The sequence below is a fragment of the Siphateles boraxobius genome, unplaced genomic scaffold (assembly GCF_051911475.1).
Source record: "Siphateles boraxobius isolate OS27281-9 unplaced genomic scaffold, OSU_SipBor_1 172, whole genome shotgun sequence".
NCBI classification, from domain to species: Eukaryota; Metazoa; Chordata; class Actinopteri; order Cypriniformes; family Leuciscidae; genus Siphateles; species Siphateles boraxobius.
Genome location: NW_027508780.1, coordinates 580,001 through 606,914, shown reverse-complemented (window position 1 = coordinate 606,914; position 26,914 = coordinate 580,001). Strand labels below are relative to the sequence as shown.

At 39.5% G+C, this 26,914-nt stretch overlaps 1 protein-coding gene across 1 annotated transcript in view; it reads left to right on the top strand.

The window, feature by feature from the left end:
- Positions 1 to 3,403: 3,403 nt before the first annotated feature.
- Positions 3,404 to 26,914, top strand: part of tspan4a (tetraspanin 4a) — a 27,918-nt gene continuing 4,407 nt past the window's right edge. Inside the window, exons 1-4 of the mRNA XM_077232519.1 lie at positions 3,404 to 3,594; positions 8,925 to 8,999; positions 26,367 to 26,468; positions 26,551 to 26,682. Coding sequence (XP_077088634.1) covers positions 3,532 to 3,594; positions 8,925 to 8,999; positions 26,367 to 26,468; positions 26,551 to 26,682 — 372 coding nt within the window. The 5' untranslated portion in view covers positions 3,404 to 3,531. The remainder of the gene's footprint in view (positions 3,595 to 8,924; positions 9,000 to 26,366; positions 26,469 to 26,550; positions 26,683 to 26,914) is intronic.

Sequence of the window (26,914 nt, the reverse complement as noted above, 5' to 3'; positions counted from 1 at the left end):
AAGAATTTTTGGGAAGTTTGGAAAACTGAGAAAGGAAGATATGATAATATTATTCAATGGTGGGAGATTGGGAAAGTGTTTATAAAGGAGTATTGCCAACAATATTCTTCTCATTCTACTTTGTGTGTAAAGAAAACATTAGAGAGTTTGGAGCAAGAACTTAACATTATTGGAGGGAATATGATTGTAAATGCTTCTCCTAACTTGAAGGATATGTGGACTGAAAAGAAAAACTGTTTGAATGTAATCCTTGATGAAAAAGTCAAAGGAGAACTTATAAAAAATCGTTTTCTAACAAAAAGAGACATAGATGCTCCTACGTCCTTCTTTTTTAATTTAGAACGGAAAACTAAGCATGGAAAAAAGATGTTGTTTTTAAAAGATAAGGATGGACATCTTGTTTCAGACCCGGAAAGGATGCGTAGATTTGCAGTGGATTTCTATACTGAACTATATTCTGCTGATTCCTTAAATGATCAATGTAGACATGAACTTTTAAAAGATCTTCCTGAGATATCTACAGAAAAACAACAACTTTTGGAAGCACAACTTACTTTTAATGAACTGACCTCAGCAGTAATGGATCTCTCATCAGGGCGGGCACCAGGAATTGATGGACTTCCTGCCGAGTTTTATAAACGCTTTTGGACTGTTATTGGTCATGATTTTTTTGAAGTTGTTCAGAAATGTATAAGTGAAGGATGTCTAACAAGAAGTTGTCAGCGTGCTATTTTAACATTACTTCCAAAGAAGGGAGATTTGACGCGACTAAAAAATTGGAGACCTGTGGCTCTCTTATGTTCAGAGTATAAGATTCTCTCTAAGTGTCTTGCTAAAAGGTTAAATGATGTATTACATGAAATTATTCATACGGACCAATCATATTGTGTTAAGGGCAGATCTATTGCAGACAATTTACATCTGATGCGGGATCTGTATGACTATGCTTTTTACAACAATGTTGATGTTGGGTTTTTGTCAATGGACCAAGTGAAAGCCTTTGACAGAGTTGACCACCATCTTCTTTTTGAGACTCTTAAGGCTTTTGGATTTGGAGAAAATTTAATTTCATGGATAAAATTGCTTTATAATGAGGCAACTTGCTTGATAAAAATAGGTGGCGGTCTCAGTGTCCCCATACAGGTTCAGAGAGGTATTAGGCAAGGTTGCCCCATTTCAGGGCAGCTTTATAGTATTGTTTTTGAGCCGTTACTCTGTAAATTAAGAAGAGAATTAATGGGGATGCAAATCAGAGAAATGGATTCTTCACAGTTTATTAAAATGTCTGCATATGCGGACGATCTTACAGTCTTAATAAGAGGTAATCAAGATGTTAATGTTGTTAAAAAGGGTTTAGAAACTTATGAAAAAGCATCTTCTGCTAAAGTTAATTGGGGCAAAAGTGTGGCAGTATGGTTTGGGCATGACAATAATGGTCCCATCCTTCCTGGAGAGTTGCAATGGGGAAGGGAAGGTTTTAAATATTTAGGGGTGTTTTTAGGATCTAAAGAATATAGGAAAAAGAATTGGGAGGGACTAGTGGAGAAAACATGTGCTCGGTTGTCTCGATGGAAATGGTTGCTCCTCCGCTTATCCTATAGGGGTAGAGTTTTGGTCTGTAATAATCTTATTGCTGCTACTTTATGGCATAAAATGATGATATTAGAACCTCCAGAAGAACTGATAATGGACATTCAGAAGAAACTAGTTGATTTTTTTTGGTCCGGGTGTCACTGGCTAAAAGCACCAGTACTTTATCTGCCCAGGACGGAGGGAGGTCAAGGACTCATTGACATCAGATCTAGAATTAAAGCTTTCAGACTCCAGACAGCTCAAAGACTCCTGTATGGTGAAGAAGTGAGCTGGCGTGGGGTAGCCCGTGGCCTCTTGAGAAGAGCAGGCAAAATGGGTTATGATTGTCAACTGTTCTTAATGGACATTAATAAGCTGGACTTAACTGGTCTGTCATCGTTTTACAAGTCAATGTTGAGAGCGTGGACTCTTTTAAAAGTTTGCAGAGATCTAAATGGTGAACAGAGCCAGTGGTTACTGGAAGAACCCTTGATCTTTAACCCAAAAATTGATTTGGATGTTCTAAAATCAATTTCTGTGAGGCATGCTTTATGGTCTGCAAACATTGTAAAGATTGGACACTTATTGACCGAAGATGGATGGATTTCTGCAGAGACTCTGGCTACCAAGCTTGGCATAAGATCAGTCCGAGTTGCGCAGAGGTTGTTGAACCATATTTATGATTGCATGCCGGTGGAATGTAGAGACTCTTTATTTTTACGCAAAAAAGAAAATGCTGTGTTTTCTTTCCCAGAACTGGATATTACAGCTGCGACGGGATTATGGCAAGAAAGTGAAGGTGGCATTCTATCCCTTAAGACACCTCAATTGGGGAGTTTCAGAGACATTGGGAAAAAAGCTACTTATATGCTGTGTTTAAAAGTTCTTCATCTTCGTGCACTTGAAAATGTAAAAGAGACTAAATGGACAGAATTTTTTGGACCAGACTCTTCCCCGAAAGGTAGCTGGAGGACCATGTACAAGCCCCCCATTGAAAAAAGGTCTGGAGACCTGCAGTGGCGCGTTGTACATGGTATTATAGCTACAAACAGATACAGAGCACATGTTGATCCACTAGCGGGGATGGGATGTCCTTTCTGTGAACAGCAGGAGACAGTTTTTCATTTGTTTGCTGACTGTAGTAGATTATTGCCTCTCTTTGAAATTCTTGGAGGCTGGTGTCAGACATTGGGAGAGTTTTTCACACTTGAGTTGTATATCTATGGACCTAAATATAAACGTAGTAAGAGGGAGATCTATCATCTACTCAATTTTATGTTCGGACAAGCAAAGTTAGCTGTTTGGCTCTCTCGTAAAAGTAAAATAGGTGGTATGGGACAAACTGATGTGGTACTGATTTATGAGGGTTTGATGAAGTCAAGGTTAAGAATAGAATTTGAATACTATCGACTGAATGAGAATACTGAAGAATTCAAGTTCAAGTGGGCTATAAATAACTGTATTTGCGAGGTTGACTGCAATGGTGATTTACAAATCTATGTATAATATTATGTTGATAATGCTTGTATAAAGGTTTATGGGTGGTTGTTATTTATTTGTTTTCTTTGTAGGCTAAATAAGTGATTGAAGATTGTTTTTAAATTTTTGTAATTAAAGTTGTTCAAAGGTCTCTTTCTCTCTCTCTCTCTCTCTCTCTCTCTCTCTCTCTCTCTCTTTCTCTCTCTCTCTCTCCCTCTCTCTCTCCCTCTCTCTCTCTCTCTCTCTCTCTCTCTCCCTCTCTCCTTCTCTCTCCCTCCCTCTCTCTCTCTCTCTCTCTCCCTCTCTCCTTCTCTCTCTCTCTCTCTCTCTCTCTCTCTCTCTCTCTCTCAGCTGGGCGGCTGTGGGATTCTCGGAGTGGGAGTTTGGCTTTCCATCACCCAGGGAAACTTCGCCACCCTCTCATCCTCCCTTCCGTCGCTCTCTGCCGCTAATCTGCTCATCGCTGCGGGAAGCATCATCATGGTGATTGGCTGTCTGGGGTGTGTGGGTGCGGTCAAAGAGAACCGTCCATTACTCTTGAGCGTGAGTGAACCAATACAATCATATAGGTAATTAGCAAGTTTTAGAATAAAAGACGTGTAACAATAGCATTTCTTCTTGAAGTGATTATAATATCACTCAAATGATAATATATGGCTCTTGAATCGTAGTGGCAATAATGGACATCGAGTAGATATAGAGACACTAGCAGGAATCTAGATGATCAGCCGCGGGTGAAACGCAGGAAAGGTAACATTTCCACTCCTCCAAAGAATAGGTGAACATGAGAAGCAGAAGTCAGTCAACAGCTCCATCTCTTTCTGGAGAAAATATCATAATCATACACTGTTCGTTCGTTGGCCAGAGGATTGATTCTGGATTCTCCCAAGGTTTTCTCTCCATTCTGTCACTGATGGAGTTTTGGTTCCTGCCACTGTCGCCAAATAATGCAACAAAGAAAAAGGTGTTTTTTCCATCTGATCTGGATCCGGCTGACTACATCATGCGTTGTGGTCTTGTCTAGGCGCAGGTCCACCATCTGATCTGGATACGGCCCGCATTCGGCTGACTACATCATGTCTTGTGGTCGTGTCTAGGCGCAGGTCCTCCATCTGATCTTGATACGGCCCAGATCCGGCTGACTACATCATGTGTTGTGGTCGTGTCTAGGCACAGGTCCACGATCTGATCTGAATACGGCCAGTTACGGCTGACTACATCATGTGTTGTGGTCGTGTCTAGGCGCAGGTCCACGATCTGATCTGGATACGGCCCGGTTACGGCTGACTACATCATGTGTTGTGGTCGTGTCTAGGCGCAGGTCCACGATCTGATCTGAATACGTCCCTGATCCGGCTGACTACATCATGCGTTGTGGTCGTGTCTAGGCGCAGGTCCACCATCTGATCTGGATACGGCCCGCATTCGGCTGACTACATCATATCTTGTGGTCGTGTCTAGGTGCAGGTCCTCCATCTGATCTGGATACGGCCCGGTTACGGCTGACTACATCATGTGTTGTGGTCGTGTCTAGGCACAGGTCCACCATCTGATCTGAATACGTCCCTGATCCGGCTGACTACATCATGCGTTGTGGTCGTGTCTAGGCGCAGGTCCACCATCTGATCTGGATACGGCCCGCATTCGGCTGACTACATCATGTCTTGTGGTCGTGTCTAGGTGCAGGTCCTCCATCTGATCTGGATACGGCCCGGTTACGGCTGACTACATCATGTGTTGTGGTCGTGTCTAGGCACAGGTCCACCATCTGATCTGAATACGTCCCTGATCCGGCTGACTACATCATGTGTTGTGGTCGTGTCTAGGCGCAGGTCCTCCATCTGATCTGGATACGGCCCGGTTACGGCTGACTACATCATGTTCTGTGGTCGTGTCTAGGCGCAGGTCCACCATCTGATCTGGATACGGCCCGGATCCGGCTGACGACAGTAAACCTTGGAATAAACAGAGAGACTACTATTAGCGTAGATGCCATTGTTCTTCATGATTTAAGGAGGATGTACATCGGTGACACTGAAGCTGGATGTGTTCGATAAGAAAGATGTCCACAAAGGCTCCAGGAAGGTTTTAAAAGCACTGGTTTACACCATTTGTTCCATAGGAAAAAGCCATTTAAAACTGTTTTGAGATTGGTGAGATAAAAAAAATGTTTTACTCACTGAATCTAGTGTATCTTGACTTTTAAAAAGCAGTCAGAGACCCGCGGATAGTTTTAGAGGACATGTTTCAAGGGGCCAGTGAGACCTACATTCTGTCAGAGGGTCCCGAGACAGATGCAGATATTGGTCTTTCAGAACCTCACAGGGCCTGAGCTGGATTGTTTTATTTCTTCTGAATGCATGCTTAAAATCCTGAAGGGCAAAGCAGAATGGTGGTCGGTCTAGTCATGGCCCTTTGTGTTCAAACCTCTTCCCTTCATCAGATCAGCACAACTCAGTTGCGTAAAACTGGTGATCCAACAGTGATGAGAAATCAGAGGAAACCCAAAGTCATGAACAATCTCAACAGCTTTCTCGTTTCTCTGTCAGCAGCAGATCTTCCACTGGTTCTTCTGCATTCATTTCACGCTGTTTGTTTAATCCAGTGAGTGGCGGCCAGTTATCTTCTCAAAAGATGTTTTTATTATATCCAGTAAAAATGTCTGTGTTTTTGCCAGTCCTATCACAGCTGATAGCACATCCACTTTATTCATCAATTTAGAAAATGAATGTCAAGCGATATTCAAATATCATATACTGCTGAAATAGAAAAAAGAAAAAAAAGTACAGCATGCTAATTGGATTCTCTGCATTTTTGAATGAGTCTGAAAAAAAACTACATGCATATCTCAGAATCTTCTTCAAAATAACTGGTTATAACATGAATCTGCAGAGCTCAGCTCAGGTCCGTCTATTCCTTAAACACCACCGTCCCTAATTATTATTTTTTGGAGCCATCTGCAAATTATTCATATCTGCAGATCACCTTATACTGGGGTTTACACAGTTATCCATTTATTCCTATAGTGAGAGTAATATATACAGTATAAATCACTTAAATAAATAAAGCGAAAAATCCCAAACTGTATTTTTTTCCACCAGCCAATTGAAGAAAACAAGCTAAAGGAAAAATGCTGTGAATACAAGCAAAATCACTCATCTAAACCCGCAGACCCTGTTTTGCTGGTAATATATGTGTAAATGTATATAATTAGAAGGATAAATGAAACACTGAATAGTAATGTTAAGCTGGTGTTGATGTGCTCCAGCTGTTTCCGGTTAAGTGCCGATGTTAGTGTCGTCTGTGAATATATATTGCTGCAATCACTGCAGAGACTATCGCATTCGCAGATGATTTATGATAAAATATTCTCATGTCCACATGGGGGATGATGATGTTTACTGCTTAAGCTGCTATTTATGTCATGGGCTCATTTTAATGACGACCTTTGCTCTCCTGTGAGTCTTTAACTCCTGTGATTATAGCCGGGTTCAGAACCGCACACTACTATACTGCTCTTATCATTCCTGCCTTAGAAAGATATGGTAAAATAGCAAGAAATGCTAGTATGCGGTTCTGAATTCAGTTAAGTCTCTTGCTTTCTTTATTTCCCTCACACAGAATGAGGAAGAGTTAAAGAGATTGGACCAGAAAATACATTTTGGACTTTTCCAGTGAATAATGTTTTCTTTGTTTGTTTCCATGCAACAAAACACAGAAAATATCTTTACAAGACAAAAGTCTCTTCTATGTGCTGTACACTTTTTTGCAGTGTATATTATACATAGTCTTGATCTAAAAGAAAGAGTATGAATTTTATTGAGCAATCTAACAGATTCTGTGTTTTTGTGGACATAATTAGAGATGTTTTATTAAGATAAACACATGGTAATTGGTAATTTTAACAAATGTTAGCCATTGAATACAATATTCTGAGTAATTATGTTGGTCAAGAAAGATACTGGTAAAATACCATGAACTATCAGTATAACTTGAGCTTGTTATATTTCAATGCATTTTTTTTTTTTTTAAATCAACTGACAACTTTTCAAAGAAGTGCCAAGAGTTGATCCTGCATGTAATAAAAACTGCAAGATTAAAGGATCTGTAAATGGATCTCGATCCTCTCGACGCTGTATAACGGCCCGTGTAACATCCTCTGGGGATTTCAGCTGAACACAATAGTGTAAAGAGAAAACCACACAGACGCCTTACAATGAAAATAACTGATTTTAACAGTACTAACTGAATATAGACTCAAAGATGCACTAGTCATTGACACCTAAGAGTTGATTTGTGAGGAGAGCAATCACGTTTATTTTTTATCCTTCCAATATCCTTCAAAAACCTCTCTTCAATATAAGATTAACAGATAAAGAAATTAATGTTAAAGGTGCAATAGACGATCTTGGAAATGCTAACTTTAGCCTGCTAGCATTGAAAGCATACGATCCCACCCTCCCTGCAAATCGCCATTCAAAGCCACGCCTCCTCCAAAGCCACGCCCCGCCAAAGCACACCTCCTCCAAAGCCATGCCACCTCTAAAGCCAAACATCCTCCAAAGCCATGCCTCCTCCAAAACCAAAGCCACGCCTCCTCCAAAGCCACACCTCCTCCAAAGCCACACCTCCTCTAAAAGCAAAGCTGGACGTGCTGCTGTTGGCCTCATCATGTCCTCATCTCATATAGGGACGCCCCGCGTGACGTCACGCCATTTGGACGGAATATAAAAAGCTATACCGCCGGTGATAATGCAGCTCGTCGCGAAATATTTATATCATGCCCGAGCGATGCTGTGCAGTTGGATGCGATCAGATACGTGACAATACAAAAGGAATATCTTTATACCGTATCCCAAAAGAAACAAAATGGAGAAACAAGGAAAAACGCTAATGGCGGTGTTACTGTTTGGTTTCCAACTCAACACAGCTTTGCAGTCTTCATTTTGGATCAGGTAAGTTGTCCCCTCGAAGGCTAATGAATGATTTCTCGGAGTTCGGGATCAAATGTTATAAATCCACTGTTGCCATAGAAATCCGCAATGTGTCTGTGCACTACCATTCAGACAAACATAAGCTTGTCTTAGCCGGACACATAAGGCTCCCACTTTTACGATATATATATATATATATATATATATATATATATATATATATATATATATTGCTTTAAACAGAAAATCATTTGTTAATCAAACATTTAGCTGTAGCCTTTTACGATAGAACTATTGTGCATTTTTTTCACGGTTCTAACAGTGTATGGGTTGACTACATTTTTCAACGTACCTAACACACTGTAGCCCAATGTCAAAACGTTTTATGTAATTATATTATTAGTATAATAATATACTAATAATATATATTACCCACGGCAATGGATCTATTATTAGGGGTGGCCCACCCCTAATAATAGATCCATTGCCACTGAGTAGCTAACGGATGTATTCCGTCAAAATGGCTGACACGCGGCTAGGGGTCACGTGACTGGGAGATCCCTATATGAACCGCCTGTGATTCAGCAACTGCCTGCTAATGCACTCACATTCATTTAAAGCAGCATTGTTGACGCACAAGACTTAGTTCATTCAATGCCCGGTAGGTGGCGATATCACTAAATGAACTGCTGCAGAAAAAGTAGGTGCCATGCAAAATGTAAAAGTAACTGAATTGCTCATTGCAAAGTGTAGTAAAGAGTATATATAGTTATTCAAAAATGTAGTCAAGTTATGGTTAGCATTAACACGACCACAACGCATGATGTAGTCAGCCGGATCCGGGCCGCATCCAGATCAGATGGAGGACCATACAAAAGTAGTCATATTTCTATTCTCTCCCATATAAACATACTCTCTCTTCTGCTTGTGTTTCTACAGTTCTTCATTCTGTTGCTCCTGATATTATTGTTGGAGATTCTGTTCATGATTCTGTTCTTCGCATATCAAGATCAGGTACGTGCAAAATGGATCTGTCTTTTTACGCTATTTATTATTTCATATTATTTCACTGATTGTGATTGGTCAATAGCGGCATTCAGCTCTCACATATTTAATTATAATGACACTAAACTGTATAATAAGCCTCTCTTTGATTTACAGTTTCATGACTCTCATTTCACACTCAAATCAAATAATTTTTACTCACAAATCAATATTTCATGACCAAGCATTTATTTATTTAGCCATCCATTCATTAAGTGCCATAATGTCTTTATCGTGTCTTTATCATGTTTATTATAATGTCAGTCTTTATCTTAAAATTAACACATATTATAAGTGAGGGTTAAAAGTCTGTGGGAACCTTTATCTTAAAATTAGATTTTCAGATTTAAAACATTTGAAAAAGCGTCTTTGCCTTTCTTGGCAAGTTACCTCAGGAACAGGACTGAGAGCGCGTTATGGATATGAATGATATGATATAGAGTATAATGAATATTGCAGCCCTGCAGGACCTGGAGGCTGAGCTCAACACAAAGCTCATGCGCTGAGATCAATGAAGAACCGTTACAGATAAGGACACATGATGACTTCAGTGTAAAATAATCAAACCGTCTTCATGTTCTCTGTCTGTGAGAGAATGTTTGCCATTGGTTTTCTTGGCCATTCTCTTCAAAGCACATATGGCAGCATAGTGTGAGGATGGGCATTTTCCAGAGACTCTTCCAATCATAGCAGCATATATTCACTGGCTGTGTGTCAAATCATCTTTCCTTCTGTCTTCTCTTCCTCCGACACACAGAGAGAAAACACAACATTAATTCACCCTCATCGTGATAATCTTCGCACTGTCAACGCTTTTTTTATTCCGGTGAAAATTTGCATCACGAAGCTAATTAAATGATTACAACATACTGATGACAAAAATACGATGTAAAAAAAAGATATAAACAATACACTTTTCATCAGTGTTTTAAAATATAACTTGACACAATGACACAAATGCACTAAGTTACGTGTTAGTCAATATGTGGAAGTGACGTTAGTGAGATCTTTCCAAAGACACAGGTGCTATTGAACAGCTGTGAAACACAAGAGACATGTTTAGAAGAAAGCATGTTTAGTGATTACACGAGTCTTCATCACCAACAACAATCACACAGTGACCTTCAGGCATGAACCTATATGTAAATTATATTAAATCACGTTTGTGTGTATATATATATATATATATCTTGTCCAGCCTAATGATTTGAACAAAAGAAACATATATGACATTGTTATGAGACTTTATTACTGATTTGATACAGTTATTAAAATGTAAACTTGACGGTTTTGGAGATTTGGGTTTATCCTTCACTTTATGCAGTGGAGTCGTGTTTATGAATATTACTTGCACAGAAAACAGCAGCTGTTCACATCAGGGGAGTGGTCTCAGTGAAAAAACAAATATGACTCATAATTCAACAATAATATTATTTTTTAATTCTAAGAATGCAAAGTTTGTTGTTTAGGTTTAGATTGAGGGTTTGGTTTAGTGATTATAAATGAGCTTTATTGGATAATAATGGCGAGTGTGTACAGTATGTGTGGACTGAAACACACATCAGCAGAATCAGCAGGTCTAAAGGCAGCGATTACATTGATAAATGGGCAATATAAGGCTGGAATTGTGTTGTCCTGTACATACTTTTTCTTCCGGTCCACACAGATGATTAGAAATGACCTCCTTGCCCTCTTTCTGCTTCTTCCTCTCTAGCGCTATTTATTATTTATGATTTATTACTGTATTACATCTATCAGGAAGGCTGTGTGAAGGGCCGATGTGGGATCACAGGAATAATGGAGTCGCTATAGAAGAGACACAGCGCTCCAAAGCCTCCCGTAATGCTGATATGCACATTTACGTTTCAAATGACAGCTCCTCATGCTTACACACAAATCCTGTCTGGAGGATTGTAAAACCCAATCCTTTGAGGACAGCTTTTATTGAAGGTTTTAACCGTATAGATCGCTGTCTTTCTCCTGTTTTCCTGTTTCCTCGCTGTTTGTGGTGTTGAATAATTCATTGATGACGGTCTTTTTGGCCGACTGATGACGGAAGTGCAAATCCTCTGAAGTAAAAGCTGCAAAACCTTTATTTATGACTCATGCTACTTATGTCAGAAGTCCTTAAACACTTCACCTATATTCATGCATTCAGCGAAGAATAGTTAAGATGTTTATTTGCGATCAATTAGATTTTCATATGCGTTTTCTGTCTTTATGTTTACTGCTTCTGTCAAGGAAGCATATTTAATATGCACATGTGCCGACACTATTGCATACTGAGTGCTGTAAAAGGTTTTTGCCAGAATAAAGTAGTTTTTATTGGGTATTATTAAACTTGTAGTTCTGACTCTAACATAAAATATGCAGCTGTGTGTTGATCAGTGCCACAAACCGCCTACAGTCACTAAATTAGATTATTTAGTGGGAGAATTCATTATCATTAAGAAATGATAGTTCTTTTTATAGAACTGACTTTTATTATATTGCCTTTCTGCCGATAACTTCTTGCTTGTGGTAAAATCACTGAAACTCTTGTCATCTGCTGGTCTATTGCTTTGTTTTAAAGATTATGGCATATTTTCAGATGGTAGCATAATAAATAAAGTCAGAATATTTTTGGGGAATAAAATCAAAATTCTAAGATGAAAGTCATAACGGCTAAAGTCGTAAGGAAAGCCGCAGTGAATCTGAGACCAGACCTTCCTTTCTGATCAAACCCGTTTCATCGTTTCATTCAAAAATAACCATTATAGGAAAATTGGTACCAAAAGATTCAACCATAACGCACACACATAAATGGTGCATAAAACATCTGAATGTTCTTTTAGGCAAACTGATGACACTGAATTCTGATAACACTAAACAGATTTAACTGCCCATATTTTAATTGAAAAAAATGTCACAATATAAAACCCTGCAAATAAATCGAATGATTTCACTGAGATAGTCTATTAGGTTTTAATGAGAAGTGAAGATGTCTGAAATGTACATCTAATTCTATATATAATAATAGTATAATAATACTAATCGTAAAGACATTGTGTCCACCAGTCCAGATTCATTGTTTATATTCCTTGATAGAGGAAATTTGTTTTTTAAGACTGTACCAGGAGTAACATTCAGCACGCATAATATGCACATACTGCACAAAATACTCATATTCATATATTGAACACATAAATACACATATTACACAAAAATAGCAACAACAACAAAACAGAATGATTTTAAAAATTATGCATTCTGTGAATTTAACGCTCTTATAGGCGAAGGTTTAAAGGTGTGTTTTATAGGGTATTGCCTGTATCTTCGGGAAGCTGAAGCATGAGCTGAGACGGGCTGGGGTTTGACGTTTTAAGTAGCAGTGTCAATGACAGCCGACAAGTCGGGAGTTCGAAGACCAATTCTTTTTGAGAAAGGGTTAGTGATGTTAGGGAGCTTGTTTCTATTGGGAGAGAGTATGTGAAACAGGAGGACGGGCTCAGTGACACTACGGTACAGAGAAGCAGGTGTGAGTCCAGAGTTTACATATGACAAACAGTCTCTGTTAGCAGCGTCTATTGATGTCTGTGATGGGATGATCAAAACTCAAAGACCATCTGTCAACCGCTGGGTGAAATGGGCAGATTTGGTGATAAGCTGAAACTGATTCTCGTCCCGGACGAGCCCCCAGGGAGTTATGTAAGATAAATGTATTTTCTTTTGCTATTTGAGTAAGTTATTAATTTCCCCCTTTTTAATTTTATATTCATTTTGTTTGTTATTTTGGCCTTTTGGACACCCTGAAGATTTGCTCTTTATTTCACTTGTTATTCTTTAATAAATTTCTTACTTTTGCTTTAATTTTGTGCATGAGTTTTTGATTATCGACCGGAGTGATTCGTTGCTGGGATTCCATACAACAACCCAATAATTATTTATTACGCCTATTTAGTGGTTTATACTCCCCTAGAGTCGGGGCGTAATAATTGGGGGCTCGTCCGTCCAATTCTATTTTTTGATTTGGAAATTTGCCCGATCCAAATTGAGAAGTTTGCAACCTTGCTGGTGAGTACACATTTTATATTTTTGATTGGGCAGTTTGTTCATGCGTGTTGGGGTAGTGGTAGGTTGATAAATGGAATTTAGTATTGAGGCGTTTAAACAGGCTCCCTCGTGTGAAGTTTTGGAGTCCTGTCGGAAAGTTGATTTATACTTAATTGCTGATTTCTATGATATTGCGATTTTAAGAACTGCTAGAAAGAAGCAACTGCGAAACATAATTCAAGCTGCGTTAATTAAGCAGGGTATTTTGCAGTCTAGTTCTAACGTTGAGTTAAGTGATGAAGATAGCGTTGATGTTGCGAGTTCCGATCCCGTTTTGCGCTCAGTGGTGTAAACTCGGGGGATTTAAAACTAGCTATTCAGTTAAAGCAATTAGATCTCGAAATAAAACGTCAAGAGCACACTACTCAATTGTTACGTTTTAGGCAGTGTGAACTGGAAACGCAGACTGATGATCGTCGTTTCAGTTCAGTTAAGACTAAATTTGACGCACCCTCCACTAGTGTTGATTATCACTTGCCCTCTGTGCCTTCACCTGTGGCGTCTGATCAGCTTGCTGATTTCGATGTTAGACGTCATCTAACCCTGGTGCCTGCATTTAGGGATAATGAGGTAGATTCCTATTTTGGCGCATTTGAGCGTATAGCTGCTGCGTTGTGCTGGCCGAGAGAGGTTTGGTCTCTTTTGATACAGTGTAAGTTAACTGGGAAAGCCCAGGAGGTTTGCTCCACCTTGTCTGTGGGTGACAGTTTGGACTATGATAAACTGAAAAATGCGGTACTAAGGGCGTACGAATTAGTGCCAGAGGCGTATAGGCAGAAGTTTCGTGCACATGTTAAAACTGCCTCTCAAACTTATGTAGAATATGCGCGGGAGAAGACTGTGCTTTTTGATAGATGGTGTCACTCCAGCAAGGTCGTTGATTTTGAGAATCTCCGTGAGTTAATGTTGATTGAAGATTTTAAAAATTCGTTGCCAGACCGAGTTGTCGTTTATTTGAACGAAAAGAGAGTTGGTACTCTTGCTGAGGCTGCTGTCTGTGCAGATGAGTTTACCTTGACTCACAAGAATGCGTTTGCTGTGCGTCGTGAATTCTATTCTCTGTCTTCGGATAAAAATGCTAAACTTCCGAAAATGGGTCCAACTAAGCCAGCAATAACCGTTGAAGCCCGTGAATGTTTTTACTGTCACGGACTTGGGCATTTGATTGCGAATTGTCCTTCGTTGAAAAGTAAAAATAAAGGGAAAAAAGCCAAAAGTGTTGGTTTTGTTAAGAAAATTTGCAGTCAACGTTCGAATATTGATGCCGCGTTTGATCCTTTTGTGTGTCAGGGGATGATTTCCCTTGGCGAATCCGAACGTGATTTGGTTCCTGTGACTATGTTGCGGGATACAGGGGCCAATCAGTCGTATGTATTGGCTAGTGTGTTGCCATTTTCGGAGAAGAGTTATTGTGGGTCTGATGTTCTTATTCAAGGGATTGAGTTGGGGGTGTTGAAAGTACCGCTACATCATGTGTACATTCAATCCGGTTTAGTAACAGGCTGTGTAAAATTGGCAGTGAGGCATAAGTTACCTGTGAGTGGTGTGGCTTTAATTGGAGGTAATGATCTCGCTGGAGGGAAAGTACTTCCATTTCCCAAGGTCGTTGAAAATCCCATGTTTGACTCTGTTGCTTCCGGTGAGTTCGCATCAGAGTTTCCTTCAGTGTTTTCTGCGTGTGTAGTGACGCGGGCTCAAGCGCGTAAGTTTGGTGATTCGATTGATATTTCGAATACCTTTTTGGCAGCTGAGGAGCAAGTTCAAAGCGAAGTTTGCAAGGTACAACCTGAGCTGTCTGATCCTGAGTCGCTGTCCGCGACTAGTGGTGCTGAACTGGAACTGGCTGATCTGTTATCCATTGATAAAGACGCGATTTCTGCTGAACAGAGAAAAGACACTACTCTGTCGCGTTGCAGGAAGGTAGCGTTCAAATTAAATGAGATTGAAAATACATTTATCTTACCTAACTCCCTGCCCAAAAACAGAGATCAAACAATTACAAAATAAACAAGGCAGGACACCCCTACGCTCCACACTGTTAAGATGGTTTAGACATTAGGAGAACGGTTCAGAGATTATCACAAGATGCACGTTCACTTGAACTAATTAAAGTTTCTAATACACAATTTGATCATCGGCCGGAGGAGGGATTCCGGAGCTCTCAACCCACGTGCGACCGAACCAAGAATGAGCTCCCAGACGAGTGCCAGCAGCGTCCTTATAAAGACCACGCCCTGACTGGACAACCAATGGCGTTCGTTCACCCCAATCATTGGGCAACCTATTAGAAATCAGAAAAAAAGAAAAAAAAAACAAGAGAGAGAGAAAAGGAACAGAGCAATAGAGAAAATAATTAGCTACACAAACACAGGTCGTAACAGTATCTGAAGTATTATGTGCTGGTGAGGGTTATGGTGTGTAGATGACGGGACTGAGGAGTCCTCACTGTCTGAGGTCTGTCACGGAGGAGATCATAGATCCAGTGGATAAAGAGACCTAGAGATGGTGGAGTTAGGTTATCATGGTGTGGCACTGAATCAAATGAAGGCGAAGCTGAAGTCTGTAAAAGAGGTCCAGATGTTGGAGAAGAATGTGAAGGAGGCATGCAACACAATCCTGTTCCTCTTTTGGCCTTGTAGCCAAACTGGTAATGATCCGGCTGTGGGCAGATGATGTTGTTCAGTACCAGTTTCTCAAGGCATTTAGGGTAGGTAGAATTCCCAAAAAATACTTTTTTCCAAATTTGTTTAACCTGTCTTTATATATCTGTAGTGGCTATTTGTCCATAAACTTAAACAAAAACAAATAATAACAAACTTCTCAAATGGCCACTTGAGGCTACGTCATGGTTAGGCTTTACGCAGGTTCAGAGGTACCAAAGCAAAGTGTCCATAACAAGATTGAGTTTGAGGAGGTTTATTCACACACACATAAGCAAGCTCACAGACATTTCTGCTGCTTCTCTCACGCTGGTAAAAAACCATATGCCCTCGTCCCCCAAGTACCTCCCACCTTGACCTACTTATGCAAATGAACATAACACCATGTGACCAATAAACGACAATACAATTAAAGCATAAATACAAAATAAACAAAATTAACTTTAACAAGAAAAGAAAAGAAATAAATTAGGCTATAAATTAACTTAAGCCCAAAATAAACAAAAATAAAAATATAGCTCCAACAACCCAGCCCCTAATTGTAACGGTACCCACAATTAACCTTAGCTTTAACACAAAGGAGCTATTTTCTAATTGTGGCTTAAGCATTTAACTGGAATCTTCACATCTTCGGATTCTCCATATCTGAAAGAAACAAATAGATGGAAGACAGAGATAGGAGAAAGAATGAGCTGCATAGTCAATTGTTGGCCTCCAAGAGAAGACAGAGCTTGGTTATTGGTCTGTCCAGGATGCTAATCTTCGTTTGGAACTTCACAGAGCAAACCAGTCCTCTGGAGTCAGCTGTGGTGCTTAGAACTCTGCCCATCATCCATGAGCCTCTTGGAGCTGTGGCCTCAGCGATTACGACAATATCTCCTGGAATAAAGTTTCTCTTTTGCTTCGTCCATTTTTGCCTTTCTTGCATTACAAGCAAATACTCCGCTGTCCATCTTTTCCAGAAAAGCTCCGCAACGTACTGCACTTGCCTCCATCTCCTCTTAATGTAAAGATCAGATTTCTCGAACAGACCTAATGGCAGAATGGGCTTGCCTTTTAACAGGAGACAGTGATTTGGAGTAAGCGCTTCTAAATCATTGGGATCTTCTGAATAAATAATTAAAATGTAAGTACTCTGGAAAATAAATTATAAAAATCGAGTGTCTGTAGTCCTCTCAGGACTGTGATACACACAGCTCATTATTCCATTCGGGACGAAAGAAATGATTGGCTGGGGCGACTGTCACTCTCCCTCGCTACCATGGATACCACCTCTGCTGATACAGGAGCAGCCCAAATGCGCACCCGTTTGAAGAGGCACCGAAGCTAGTAATAACAATTATGGCAGAGAAAGAACAGTCAAAATTCTCAGTACCTGCATATAGAGGCAGCGAAGTCAAACAAGTTAAAAAAAGGAAGACAGTATTTGAAAAGGCTATGAACAAAACGCCTTTGGATAAATCAAGAAATCATTCGAGAGTCAATATCGGCGTGGCTTTCCAGCGGCGGCGACAACATGATCCTAACTTTAGTGTGTTAGTAGTGTTTGTCTGTAGTCCCTTTGTGGACTTTAGTGTAGACTAATGCCCAGTATGGTGTCTTAAAAGTTAAGCAGGTTTTCCCACAATCCATGGTTGCTCCTTTGTCTGAAGCTGCAATTGAGCTTAGGCTCAGAGAGCTAGCTTTCCAGGAGAAACAGCTAGAGGTTAATGCGAAATTAAGAGAGAAACAAATGTATCTTGAACCCGATCGGTCTCTTAAAGAGTTGGAATTAAAAGTTGCTACTTTAACTCCAAGAGGTGATGTTTCTTCATTTGATGTTGGTAGACACATTAAGTTAGTACCTCCTTTTTCTGAGAAGGATGTTGACCGATATTTTTCTCATTTTGAACGGGTGGCAACCATATCAAACTTTTACAAACTTTTATCAAACTTATCAAACTTTTATCAAACTTTGCTTTTACAATGTATATTGGTGGGTAAAGCTCAGGAAGCTTATTCCGCTCTTAGCCTAAAGAAGAGTGCTAATTATGATGAGGTTAAAGCAGGTGTATTGAAGGCATAAGAGCTGGTTCCTGAAGCTTACCGCCAGCGCTTTCGAAGTTGTGTCAAATTTGCTCACGATACTTATGTTGAGTTTGCAAAGAAGAAGGAGAATCTTTTTGATCGGTGGTGTACGTCTCAGAAGGTGGAAAGTAAGGAACATCTTAGGCAACTCATTTTGTTGAAGAATTAAAAAACTGTCTGCCTGATGTCTTGTCTGTTTATTTGAATGAGCAGTGACTTTAGAACAAGCTGCAATCAGATGAGTTTGTCTTAACACATAAGGTACATTTTGATGACAAACAAGCTGAGGTTCAGGAGCAGATTAAGCACAATAGGTCTCGGTTTGTAAAGTCTGTGCCTTTTGCTTCATCACCTGCCAATGAAATGAATAATGATGGTTTGATTTCAGAAAGGGCTTGTTTTTATTGTAAGACACCAGGCCATCTTATTGCAGATTGTCCTGTTCTAAGTAAAAAACAGAAATCTGCAAAGACTGTAGCATTTGTAAGTCCTGTGCCAAGCCTTCCTTTGGCATCTTCAGTTGTTGATGTTTCATGCTAGACAGGGGTCCGGCTCATCATCATTTTTGATGGATGGTTCTGTGTATCTGTCTTCTGATCCTGAACACAGGCAAGCTATCAAGATTTGGAGAGATACAGAGATACTTCTTTAGGATTTCTGTCTTTACATAGCATTAATCTCCAATCAGATTTAATCTCTGGGAATGTAGTTGTTGCACTTTGTTCCCAGTTTCCCATAACTGGTGTGTCCTTTATTCTAGGAAATGATTTAGCTGGTGGGAAAGTGCTAGCTGTCCCTGAAGTAAGCTCTACTGTCTTCAAGTCAGATGGTCCAGATGAGCTTGAGTTGGCATTTCCAGAAACTTTTCCTGTTTGTGCAACTACTCGTGCCATGTCGGCTAAGAGGCAAGCTGAAGACAAATCTTCCAGCAGTCAATCTGTGATACCACTTTATGATATTTTCATGGCCCAAGGTGACATGGACTTGTCAGGGAATGGAAAGATGTTTCCATCTCGTGAACAGTTAATGCTTGAGCAAAATCAAGACCCCACTTTGTCACCCATGTTTGAAGATTTAGTGTCTGATGAAGTACTATCAAATTCTGCTTCTGGTCATTTTGTTAGTGATGGTGTTTTGACGAGAAAGTGGACAGACCCAAAAATACTGTGGCGGTGTGAAAAAAAAAGTTACGTGACTGGAGGGAGGAGGGAAATCAATTATCCGGAAGTGAGGAAACGAGTATATAAGGTGGAGTTGTAAGAGAGGAAGGGGAAGGAAAAAAAAGGAACGGGTTACCTGAGACGAATCCACAGTCAGTGAGTCACGAGACACTGTGTTTGGGCTGTGCGTGGACCTAGAGTGAGCGTTAGTTGCCTAGCGATTGGCACTGAGGGTGCGCTGCTCCTCTGGACACCGGCTGCACTGCGAAGCTTGTCGACTTTGAGGCTGACGAGTGAGCAAATTCTCCAGGTTATTCCCTGTTTTTACCCTCACTTCGAAAACTTTCCTTCCTGCCATTATCGGCCAAACGCTCTTTCACACACACACGCCCGCACGCACACGCATGCACCGTCTTCAAGCCAACCAAAACATTCACGCAACCACTTTCACCACGTATTTCGTATCTGTATAATACAGTGAAGTGTTTCATTGTTAGTTTTTCAACGGTTGGTTTCATTGTTAGTTTGATTTAATGTTTTTTTTAAAACTTATTTTACCAATTCAAAAACAGTGGTGTAAAGACTGTAAGATTTTGAACCTGAACCAAAGTTATTTGGTGTGTGTTTGAGTTTGTTTTTATTCTTTGCTTATGGTACAACTGAGATTTTGGTCTGTCTGATTTCTTTGAAAATTATGAAAATATAACTGTGAAACTGAACTTCATTTGTGTGATTCTGATTCATGTTTATTCGTAACCGGTGGCTTAAAGAGCTGTTCCGAGGAAAAACATTTGACAAGATTAAGCTTATCTGGCGCCCGAACTAATTGGTTTTTTTTATACATCTTTCACTTGATGATTTTCATTTCGTTTGGGGCCCGCCACAAGTGGAGGTTCCAGAAGTTTATCGATCTGACCTATTGTATGTCGCCCATGATCATTGTCAGTCTGGCCACTTGGGGGTCAGGAAAACTTTGGATCATGTGTTTTGTTCAGGAGACCAAGTGTTGGTGCTCTTACCAATACTGGGTTCTGTGTTGAAGGCTCAATATAGTGGTCCGTATACTACTGATCGGAAAGTTGGTGAGTGTAACTACTTGGTTAAGACTCCAGATCGTAAAAGGAAAACCCGAATGTGCCATGTGAATTTACTTAAGCCTTACGTTGACCCTAACCAAACTGCGTCTACAGGGGTCAAGGCCTTGGCTGCACTGAGTGTTCCATCTACTGAGACAGGAGAAGGAAGTGATGCTGTCTCTGAGATTGCTCAGAGTAGATTGCCAAATTCTGGTTGATTTAGACATTAATTTGTCGTATCTAAGTCTTTCTGAGTGCTCTGATGTTATTCAGTTAATTGGTCAATATTTGGCTTTGTTTTCTGATGTTTCATCTTGTACCAATGTGCTAGAGCATGACATTGATGTAGGCCAAGCTAACCCTATTAAGGGATTAGGATGAATATCTGTGTAGGATGAATTCTGTTAAACGCCAGTTTTTGCGCAAAGGGGTAGGATAATGTTTTGGCGGATGTTTGGCAAGGTTGTAAGTCCTTGTGTTTGTTTATATTCCAAGCACTTGTTGACTTTCCCATAGGATTCTATAGCAATGTTTTAATGGTGGAAGTGTTATGTGTGAGTGTTCTAATCTGTATGTCATTGCAGTTTCCCTGGTAGATCACCTGCAATCAACCGGTTAATTGGTGTCACCTGACGGGAGCTACTTAAATCTAGGACGCATGCTCTTGCTCTCTCTCTCTCGTCTTACAGCCGGAAAGAGCAGTAGCTGTGTTTTGCTTCTACAGTCCCCTTTTTCCTTTTTATATTAAATAAACTTTGTTTAATTGGCAGACTTCTGTCTTTGTGTCCTTTATGTTGCATCCCTAGAGCCAGAGTTGTAACAGACCCTATACCGACTAAACTACTGAAAGAGATGCTTCCAGAGGTCATAGATCCTGTCATTAGGATGTGTCCCAAAAACTTTTAAGCTGGCTATGATTAAACCACTTGTTAAAAAAACGCAACTTGATCCTACAGAATTAGTCAATTACAGGCCGATCTCGAATCTACCGTTGCTGTTCACTCTGTACATGTTTCCTTTAGGAGATATCATTAGGAAGCATGGCATTAGTTTTCACTGTTATGCTGATGATACTGAGCTCTATACAGTATTTCTTCACGCCCTGACGAAACTTACCAATCCACAAAATTAACGGAATGCATATCTGATATAAAAAACTGGATGACTAGTAATTTCCTACTACTTAATTCTGAAAAAACAGATTCTAATTATTGGACAAAAAAAATTCACTTAATGCTGCTCTGTCAAGTCCTCGTCGTCGGTTAGGAACCTGGGTGTGTGTGTGTGTGTGTCTTTGCATGTGTGTTGTGTGTGCTCTTTGATACCAATCTTTCATTTGAAAGTCACGAGCCTAGTATCTGTGAAACCGCATTTTTCCATCTTAAAAATATATCTAAATTATGTCATATGCTCTCATTGACAAATGCGAAACAATTAGTTCATGCGTTCATAACATCAAGGCTAGATTATTGTAATGCTCTACTGGGTGGTTGCCCTGCACGCTTAATAAACAAACTACAGCTAGTTCAAAACGCAGCCGCTAGAGTTCTTACCAGAACCAGGAAGTACGACCATATTAGCCCGGTTCTGTCAACACAGCATTGGCTCAGTATTAAACATCGTATACATTTTAAAATATTGCTGATTACTTGCAAAGCACTAAATGGTAAATGGCTCCCCAGTACTTGAGCGAGCTCTTAACGCATTATAGTCCTTGACGTCTATTGTGATCTCAAAGTTCGGGCCAGTTGATAATACCTAGAATATCTAAATGGACTGCTGGTGGTAGATCCTTTTCCTATTTAGCACCAAAACTTTGAAACAATCTTCCTAACATTGTCCGGGAAGCAGACACAGTCTGTCAGTTCAAATCTAGACTAAAAACACATCTCTTTGGCTTAGCATCCACATAACACTCTATAGACTTCTATAATTCAATGTTAGGCTGCATAGTTTAGATCAGCCGGAACCGGGAACACTTCCCATAAGTCCTAAAGAAATGTGTTGAGATGAGATTTTGTAGCATCTATATAAAGATTAAGGTGGGGATTTGCACCTTTCTTAAAATATATTCAAGTTTGATCAGGTGAGTTGAACAAGGACAGAGATCATCAAGAACATACAGCAGATATGGGACGGTAGTTTGAGTTTTCAGAAGTAATGCTGAGGATCTTTACTCTTGGCCAGCAGGAGTGACTTCACACAAGCACAGCTTTGTTCATTCATTCAACTCGGTCTCTTTCCCAGCTCATGTTCAGCTCTATGGGCCTCATACATCTACACCAGCAGAATGAGTTTCTGTGTGAATCATGCATACACACATTCGGATGTAAACTGTTTCATTGTTTCAACAACAGTTTTTATACACAAATTAAATTTGCTTGCATTTAATGAATGAAGTTCATATGTATAAACAAATTAATGCATTTGTGCTTCATTTGGATTTAACGGTTTTTTATTTTTATTTGGAGCAACATCAATCATCAATGAAGCACTTCTCTCAAGCCATCATCTATTTGTAAATAATGTGTGATGATCAAGAAAAGTGAAGCTGCTTTAAAAAAATCTGTATTGTAAAAAATCTAAGTTTTCATCATTTGTTCTCTTTTTTAATTCATTGTACTACGAAAACATATTCTATCTTTTAGAACTCAAAACTTCCTCCACAGTCCAAGATCATTTATTGAAACTAAACTAAACTAGACCGACAGTTGAATGAACCAGGAGATTTACATTTATCAAAACACAAAAACACATATGTATTGTTTAGAAAAGTAGTGACGATAAGCCAATATGCAGGAGAAACTGTTGAACAGGTACTATTATTCTGAAATAGCAGAAGCTCAAGCAATAAGAGTCAAATGTGGTCGATCTCGAGCTGAAGATCCTCTGAGAATCAGAGCAGAACCGCGGCTTCGGATCAACAACAGGTAGCAGTGTAACCTGTGATGCCTCCATTTGTGTATTCTGTTACATTCCTCTCTTAAAACTATTAATTATATTGATTTACCGACACACAGCATCATGGCTAGTATTAACTGTAATTTTAAGGGATATAATTTTATGCTCCACTGTCATTGTATTTAATGCATTTAGAAAAAATGAGAAAATCTGTGCAACACACTTATTTCACATGTGAAGAGTGTTTATACAATTTATTCTTAATCAGAATTTTTTGCTTTTTTCTCCAGTAAAAAAAAAATCGTAATAATATGATATATTACAGTTTTTTTCGATCACTAAACGACAATGAGCACAACTGGAGCTACATGTGCAAAACTCTAACTACAGTCTGCACAGCAGCAGTTCATGTGGACCAAACTCTAGTTCGTTTTTCATTGCTTGAACACAGTTTTCAAAACTCTACACACTTATCCCATGACTTTAACCACAACCTGCACAACACTGTGGATTTACAGCACTTTGTTCAAATGCTAACACACTGCTGTCAAAACTGTGAAACACACATTCAAAACAGAATAGATTTCAGCCTTGTGCCTTTCAAACACTGTTGATTGCAATTTTCAGCTGAAAGGCGAAGCAGGGGTCTTGTTTGTTATTTGTTCGAATTACAGTATTTACTTTTAGTTTCTACATTTTTTTTCTCGTTACTGTAATTCCATAAATTACTACAGATTGAAGATTGAAGCAAACTGCTAATTTTCATTTACCTTAAAGAATTCTAAAAATTTAAATAAATCATGGGAAAGAATGTCACTCTTTTCATTGAAGAAAATATTACTTTGTATGAAGTCACTGAAATTGTTCAAACTGTAAAGATGAAAAGTTTGTATTTTCTGTATTGGTGTTTGATGCTACTGTTTTTACTCGTGTGTGTGTGTGTGTGTGTGTGTGTGTGTGTGTGTGTGTGTGTGTGTGTGTGTGTGTGTGTGTGTGTGTATGTGTGTATGTGTGTGTGTGTGTGTGTGTGTGTGTGTGTGTGTGTATTAGAGAGTGACACGGGAGTGGATTTTCAAACCTCTCCCGTCCCACTCCCACAAAAAAAATCCTGTCCCGTCCCAATCCCGTGATACATAGTGATTTTGTTTCCCATCCCGCGGGATTCCCGAAAAAATGTCAGCCTCTAGTGTGTATGTGTGTGTGTGTGAGGGTAGCATGTACAGAGCAGTGTTGAGCAGTAACGCGTTACTAGTAACGCATTACTGTAACACAGTTACTTTTGACAGTAACTCTTACTGTAACGCATTACTTTTTAAAAAAATTAACTCCGTTACCGTTACCATATGGTGCGTTGTCCGTTACTTTTTTAAATTAATTAATTTTGGCTGAAGTGTAGCCTACAGCCTAACCTGTTTGCAGCAGCGACGGATTGTAGGATTGGTGGTAGGGTTGCTTGCCACCCGTCCCTTAAAATACGGAATTGTCCCGTATTTACAAGTAAAATGATGCGTCCCGTATCAAATCAATAAGGGAAACGATTTGTCCCGTATTTTACATAAGGCCCACACATAGCCTAGTTGGATAAAAACATAAGGATTTACTATACTAATAGCAAATAGCCTATAAAGAAATACATTTCACAATAATGTTACATTATGATTAGAATCAAATGAATTTTTTCCATTTTCTAAGCTTAGAAAATGCACATTTATACGGGCTGAATTTTATAGGCCTAAAATTTAGTAATTCTGTGAATTACACTGCGCAAACCAAAGTAATACTACTCACCGGATGAAGAAGGGTTGTCTCTCAGTCTCCACAGAACAAAATATTTATTTTATTTTATTTTATTTTATTTTATTTTATTTTTTGTGTTCGCATTTATGAGGAAGAAACAATGTTACGGACGTGACAGTTCTCTGTACGTGAGCGCTCTGAAAGCGGCACTAAAATATGCTTTAAAACTTTCACAGAGACATCAAACAGAAAGCACAAAACCTTTCTTTAAAGTGAATCTCGTTTTGTATTAATGGTATCTTAATTTTAATCAATGTTTCATCAATCAACTGCCTGGATTTAATAAATAAGAAGTAAATATAGCAGACGATAGATAATCACGAAAAGGAGGCGCCAGCGCGTGAACTGGAGCTCGTCTCATAAATGAACCGAAGCTCGGTGTATAAGGTAACCTACTTGCCTCACAGACATGTCTACTTTTAAACAGAACAATTAAAAACGAAAGAAAACAGACTACAGACTGCTCTCTGCTTATGTAATCCGTATGAAATGTGCATTTCTCTCTGGCGCGTTCACTACTGCGAAGATCGAGAGTTAGCATAGCAAGTCACCTCAGAAATCCTTGTGATATATTCAGTTTGTGCTGGTCTGACTTAAATAAAATAGTGTTTAAAAATTACTTTCTGTTTAAGTCAGTTTTGTGTTTGTGTAGACCATAATGCATAAAAGAATATTAATGGGAACATTAAAGAATGTTTTGTTTTTAATTAACTAAAAAGTTACTTTTAACAGTAGTGCATTACTTTTTGGTGTAAGTAATCAACAAAGTAATTTAGTTACTTTTTGAATGAAGTAACTAGTAACTGTAACTAGTTACTATATCTTAGTAACTAGCACAACACTGGTACAGAGTGTGTGTGTATGTGTGTGTGAGAGTGAACAGCAACGGTCCTACTACTAAGCCTTGTGGTACGCCATACTGAACTTTTGATCGATAAGACATCTCTTCATTTACTGCTAAAAACAGATAGCGGTCAGATAAATATGATTTAAACCATGCTAGTGCAATTCCACTAATGCCAACATAATTTTCGAGTCTACTTAAAAGCATGTTGTGGTCGATCGTATCAAATGCAGCACTAAGATCAATTAGCACTAAGTCCTCCGCACAGACCCCCATGACCAGCTTATGGCCATTCATATTCTCAATGATATCAATCAACATTCTGACAGATAATGCTGCCTGAATCATAATCACACTGTGTTCATTGGCCAGAGGGGAACTGAGACTGAGTCTGGTTTATCACAAAGGTTTCTCTCCATTCTGTCTCTGATGGAGTTTGGGTTCCTGCCACTGTCGCCTCTGGCTTCATTAGTTGGGGACACCTAATATTCAACAATATTATTGATCTGGCGGTACTGACGCTGCTGTATGAGTACTGAATAATGACTGTTTACTATTGTTAATCATTATTTTCCCGTTTATCCTTGAAAAGCTGCTTTGAAACAATCTCTACTGTATAAAGTGCTATTGAAATAAAGGGTGATTTGACTATCTCATGAAGTTTATTACTGTGTGAGATAATAATCATTCTTATGAGAATGAATGGTCACATCAATAAGCCATTCTTGACTGTGTTGTAGATTGATCTGTATGCGCAGAGTGACCTGAAAAAGGGGCTCCAGCTGTTCGGGACTGAAGGCAACATTGGTCTGACCAACGCCTGGAGCATAGTCCAAACCGATGTGCGTCCCTTATTACCATTTCACAGAGCATTGCAAGATATGGTTATGGTTATGGTGAGATTAAAGTTCCTCTGTGTTGTAGTTTCGCTGCTGTGGAGTGACCAATCACACGGACTGGTTTCACGTGTACAACGCCTCGCGTGTGCCGGACTCCTGCTGTCTGGAGTACAGCGATAACTGCGGCCTGGAGAATCCCGGCACCTGGTGGACGGCTGTAAGGAACACCAAACACTTCCCACTCTCAGTGTAACGTGACTGCATGTGCGCAGGAGTTATACAGTTACGACTACAGCAGCAGCTTGATAAGAGCATAAGCAGGAGTTTAAAAACCCCAAACAATGATCCCACACACACTCCTCTCTCCTGCAGGGATTCATTTTCCTAGTGAAGCAGGACAGGCAGAAACGTTCTATTGTCTGTGTAAACTGTCATGGCGAGTAAAGCTG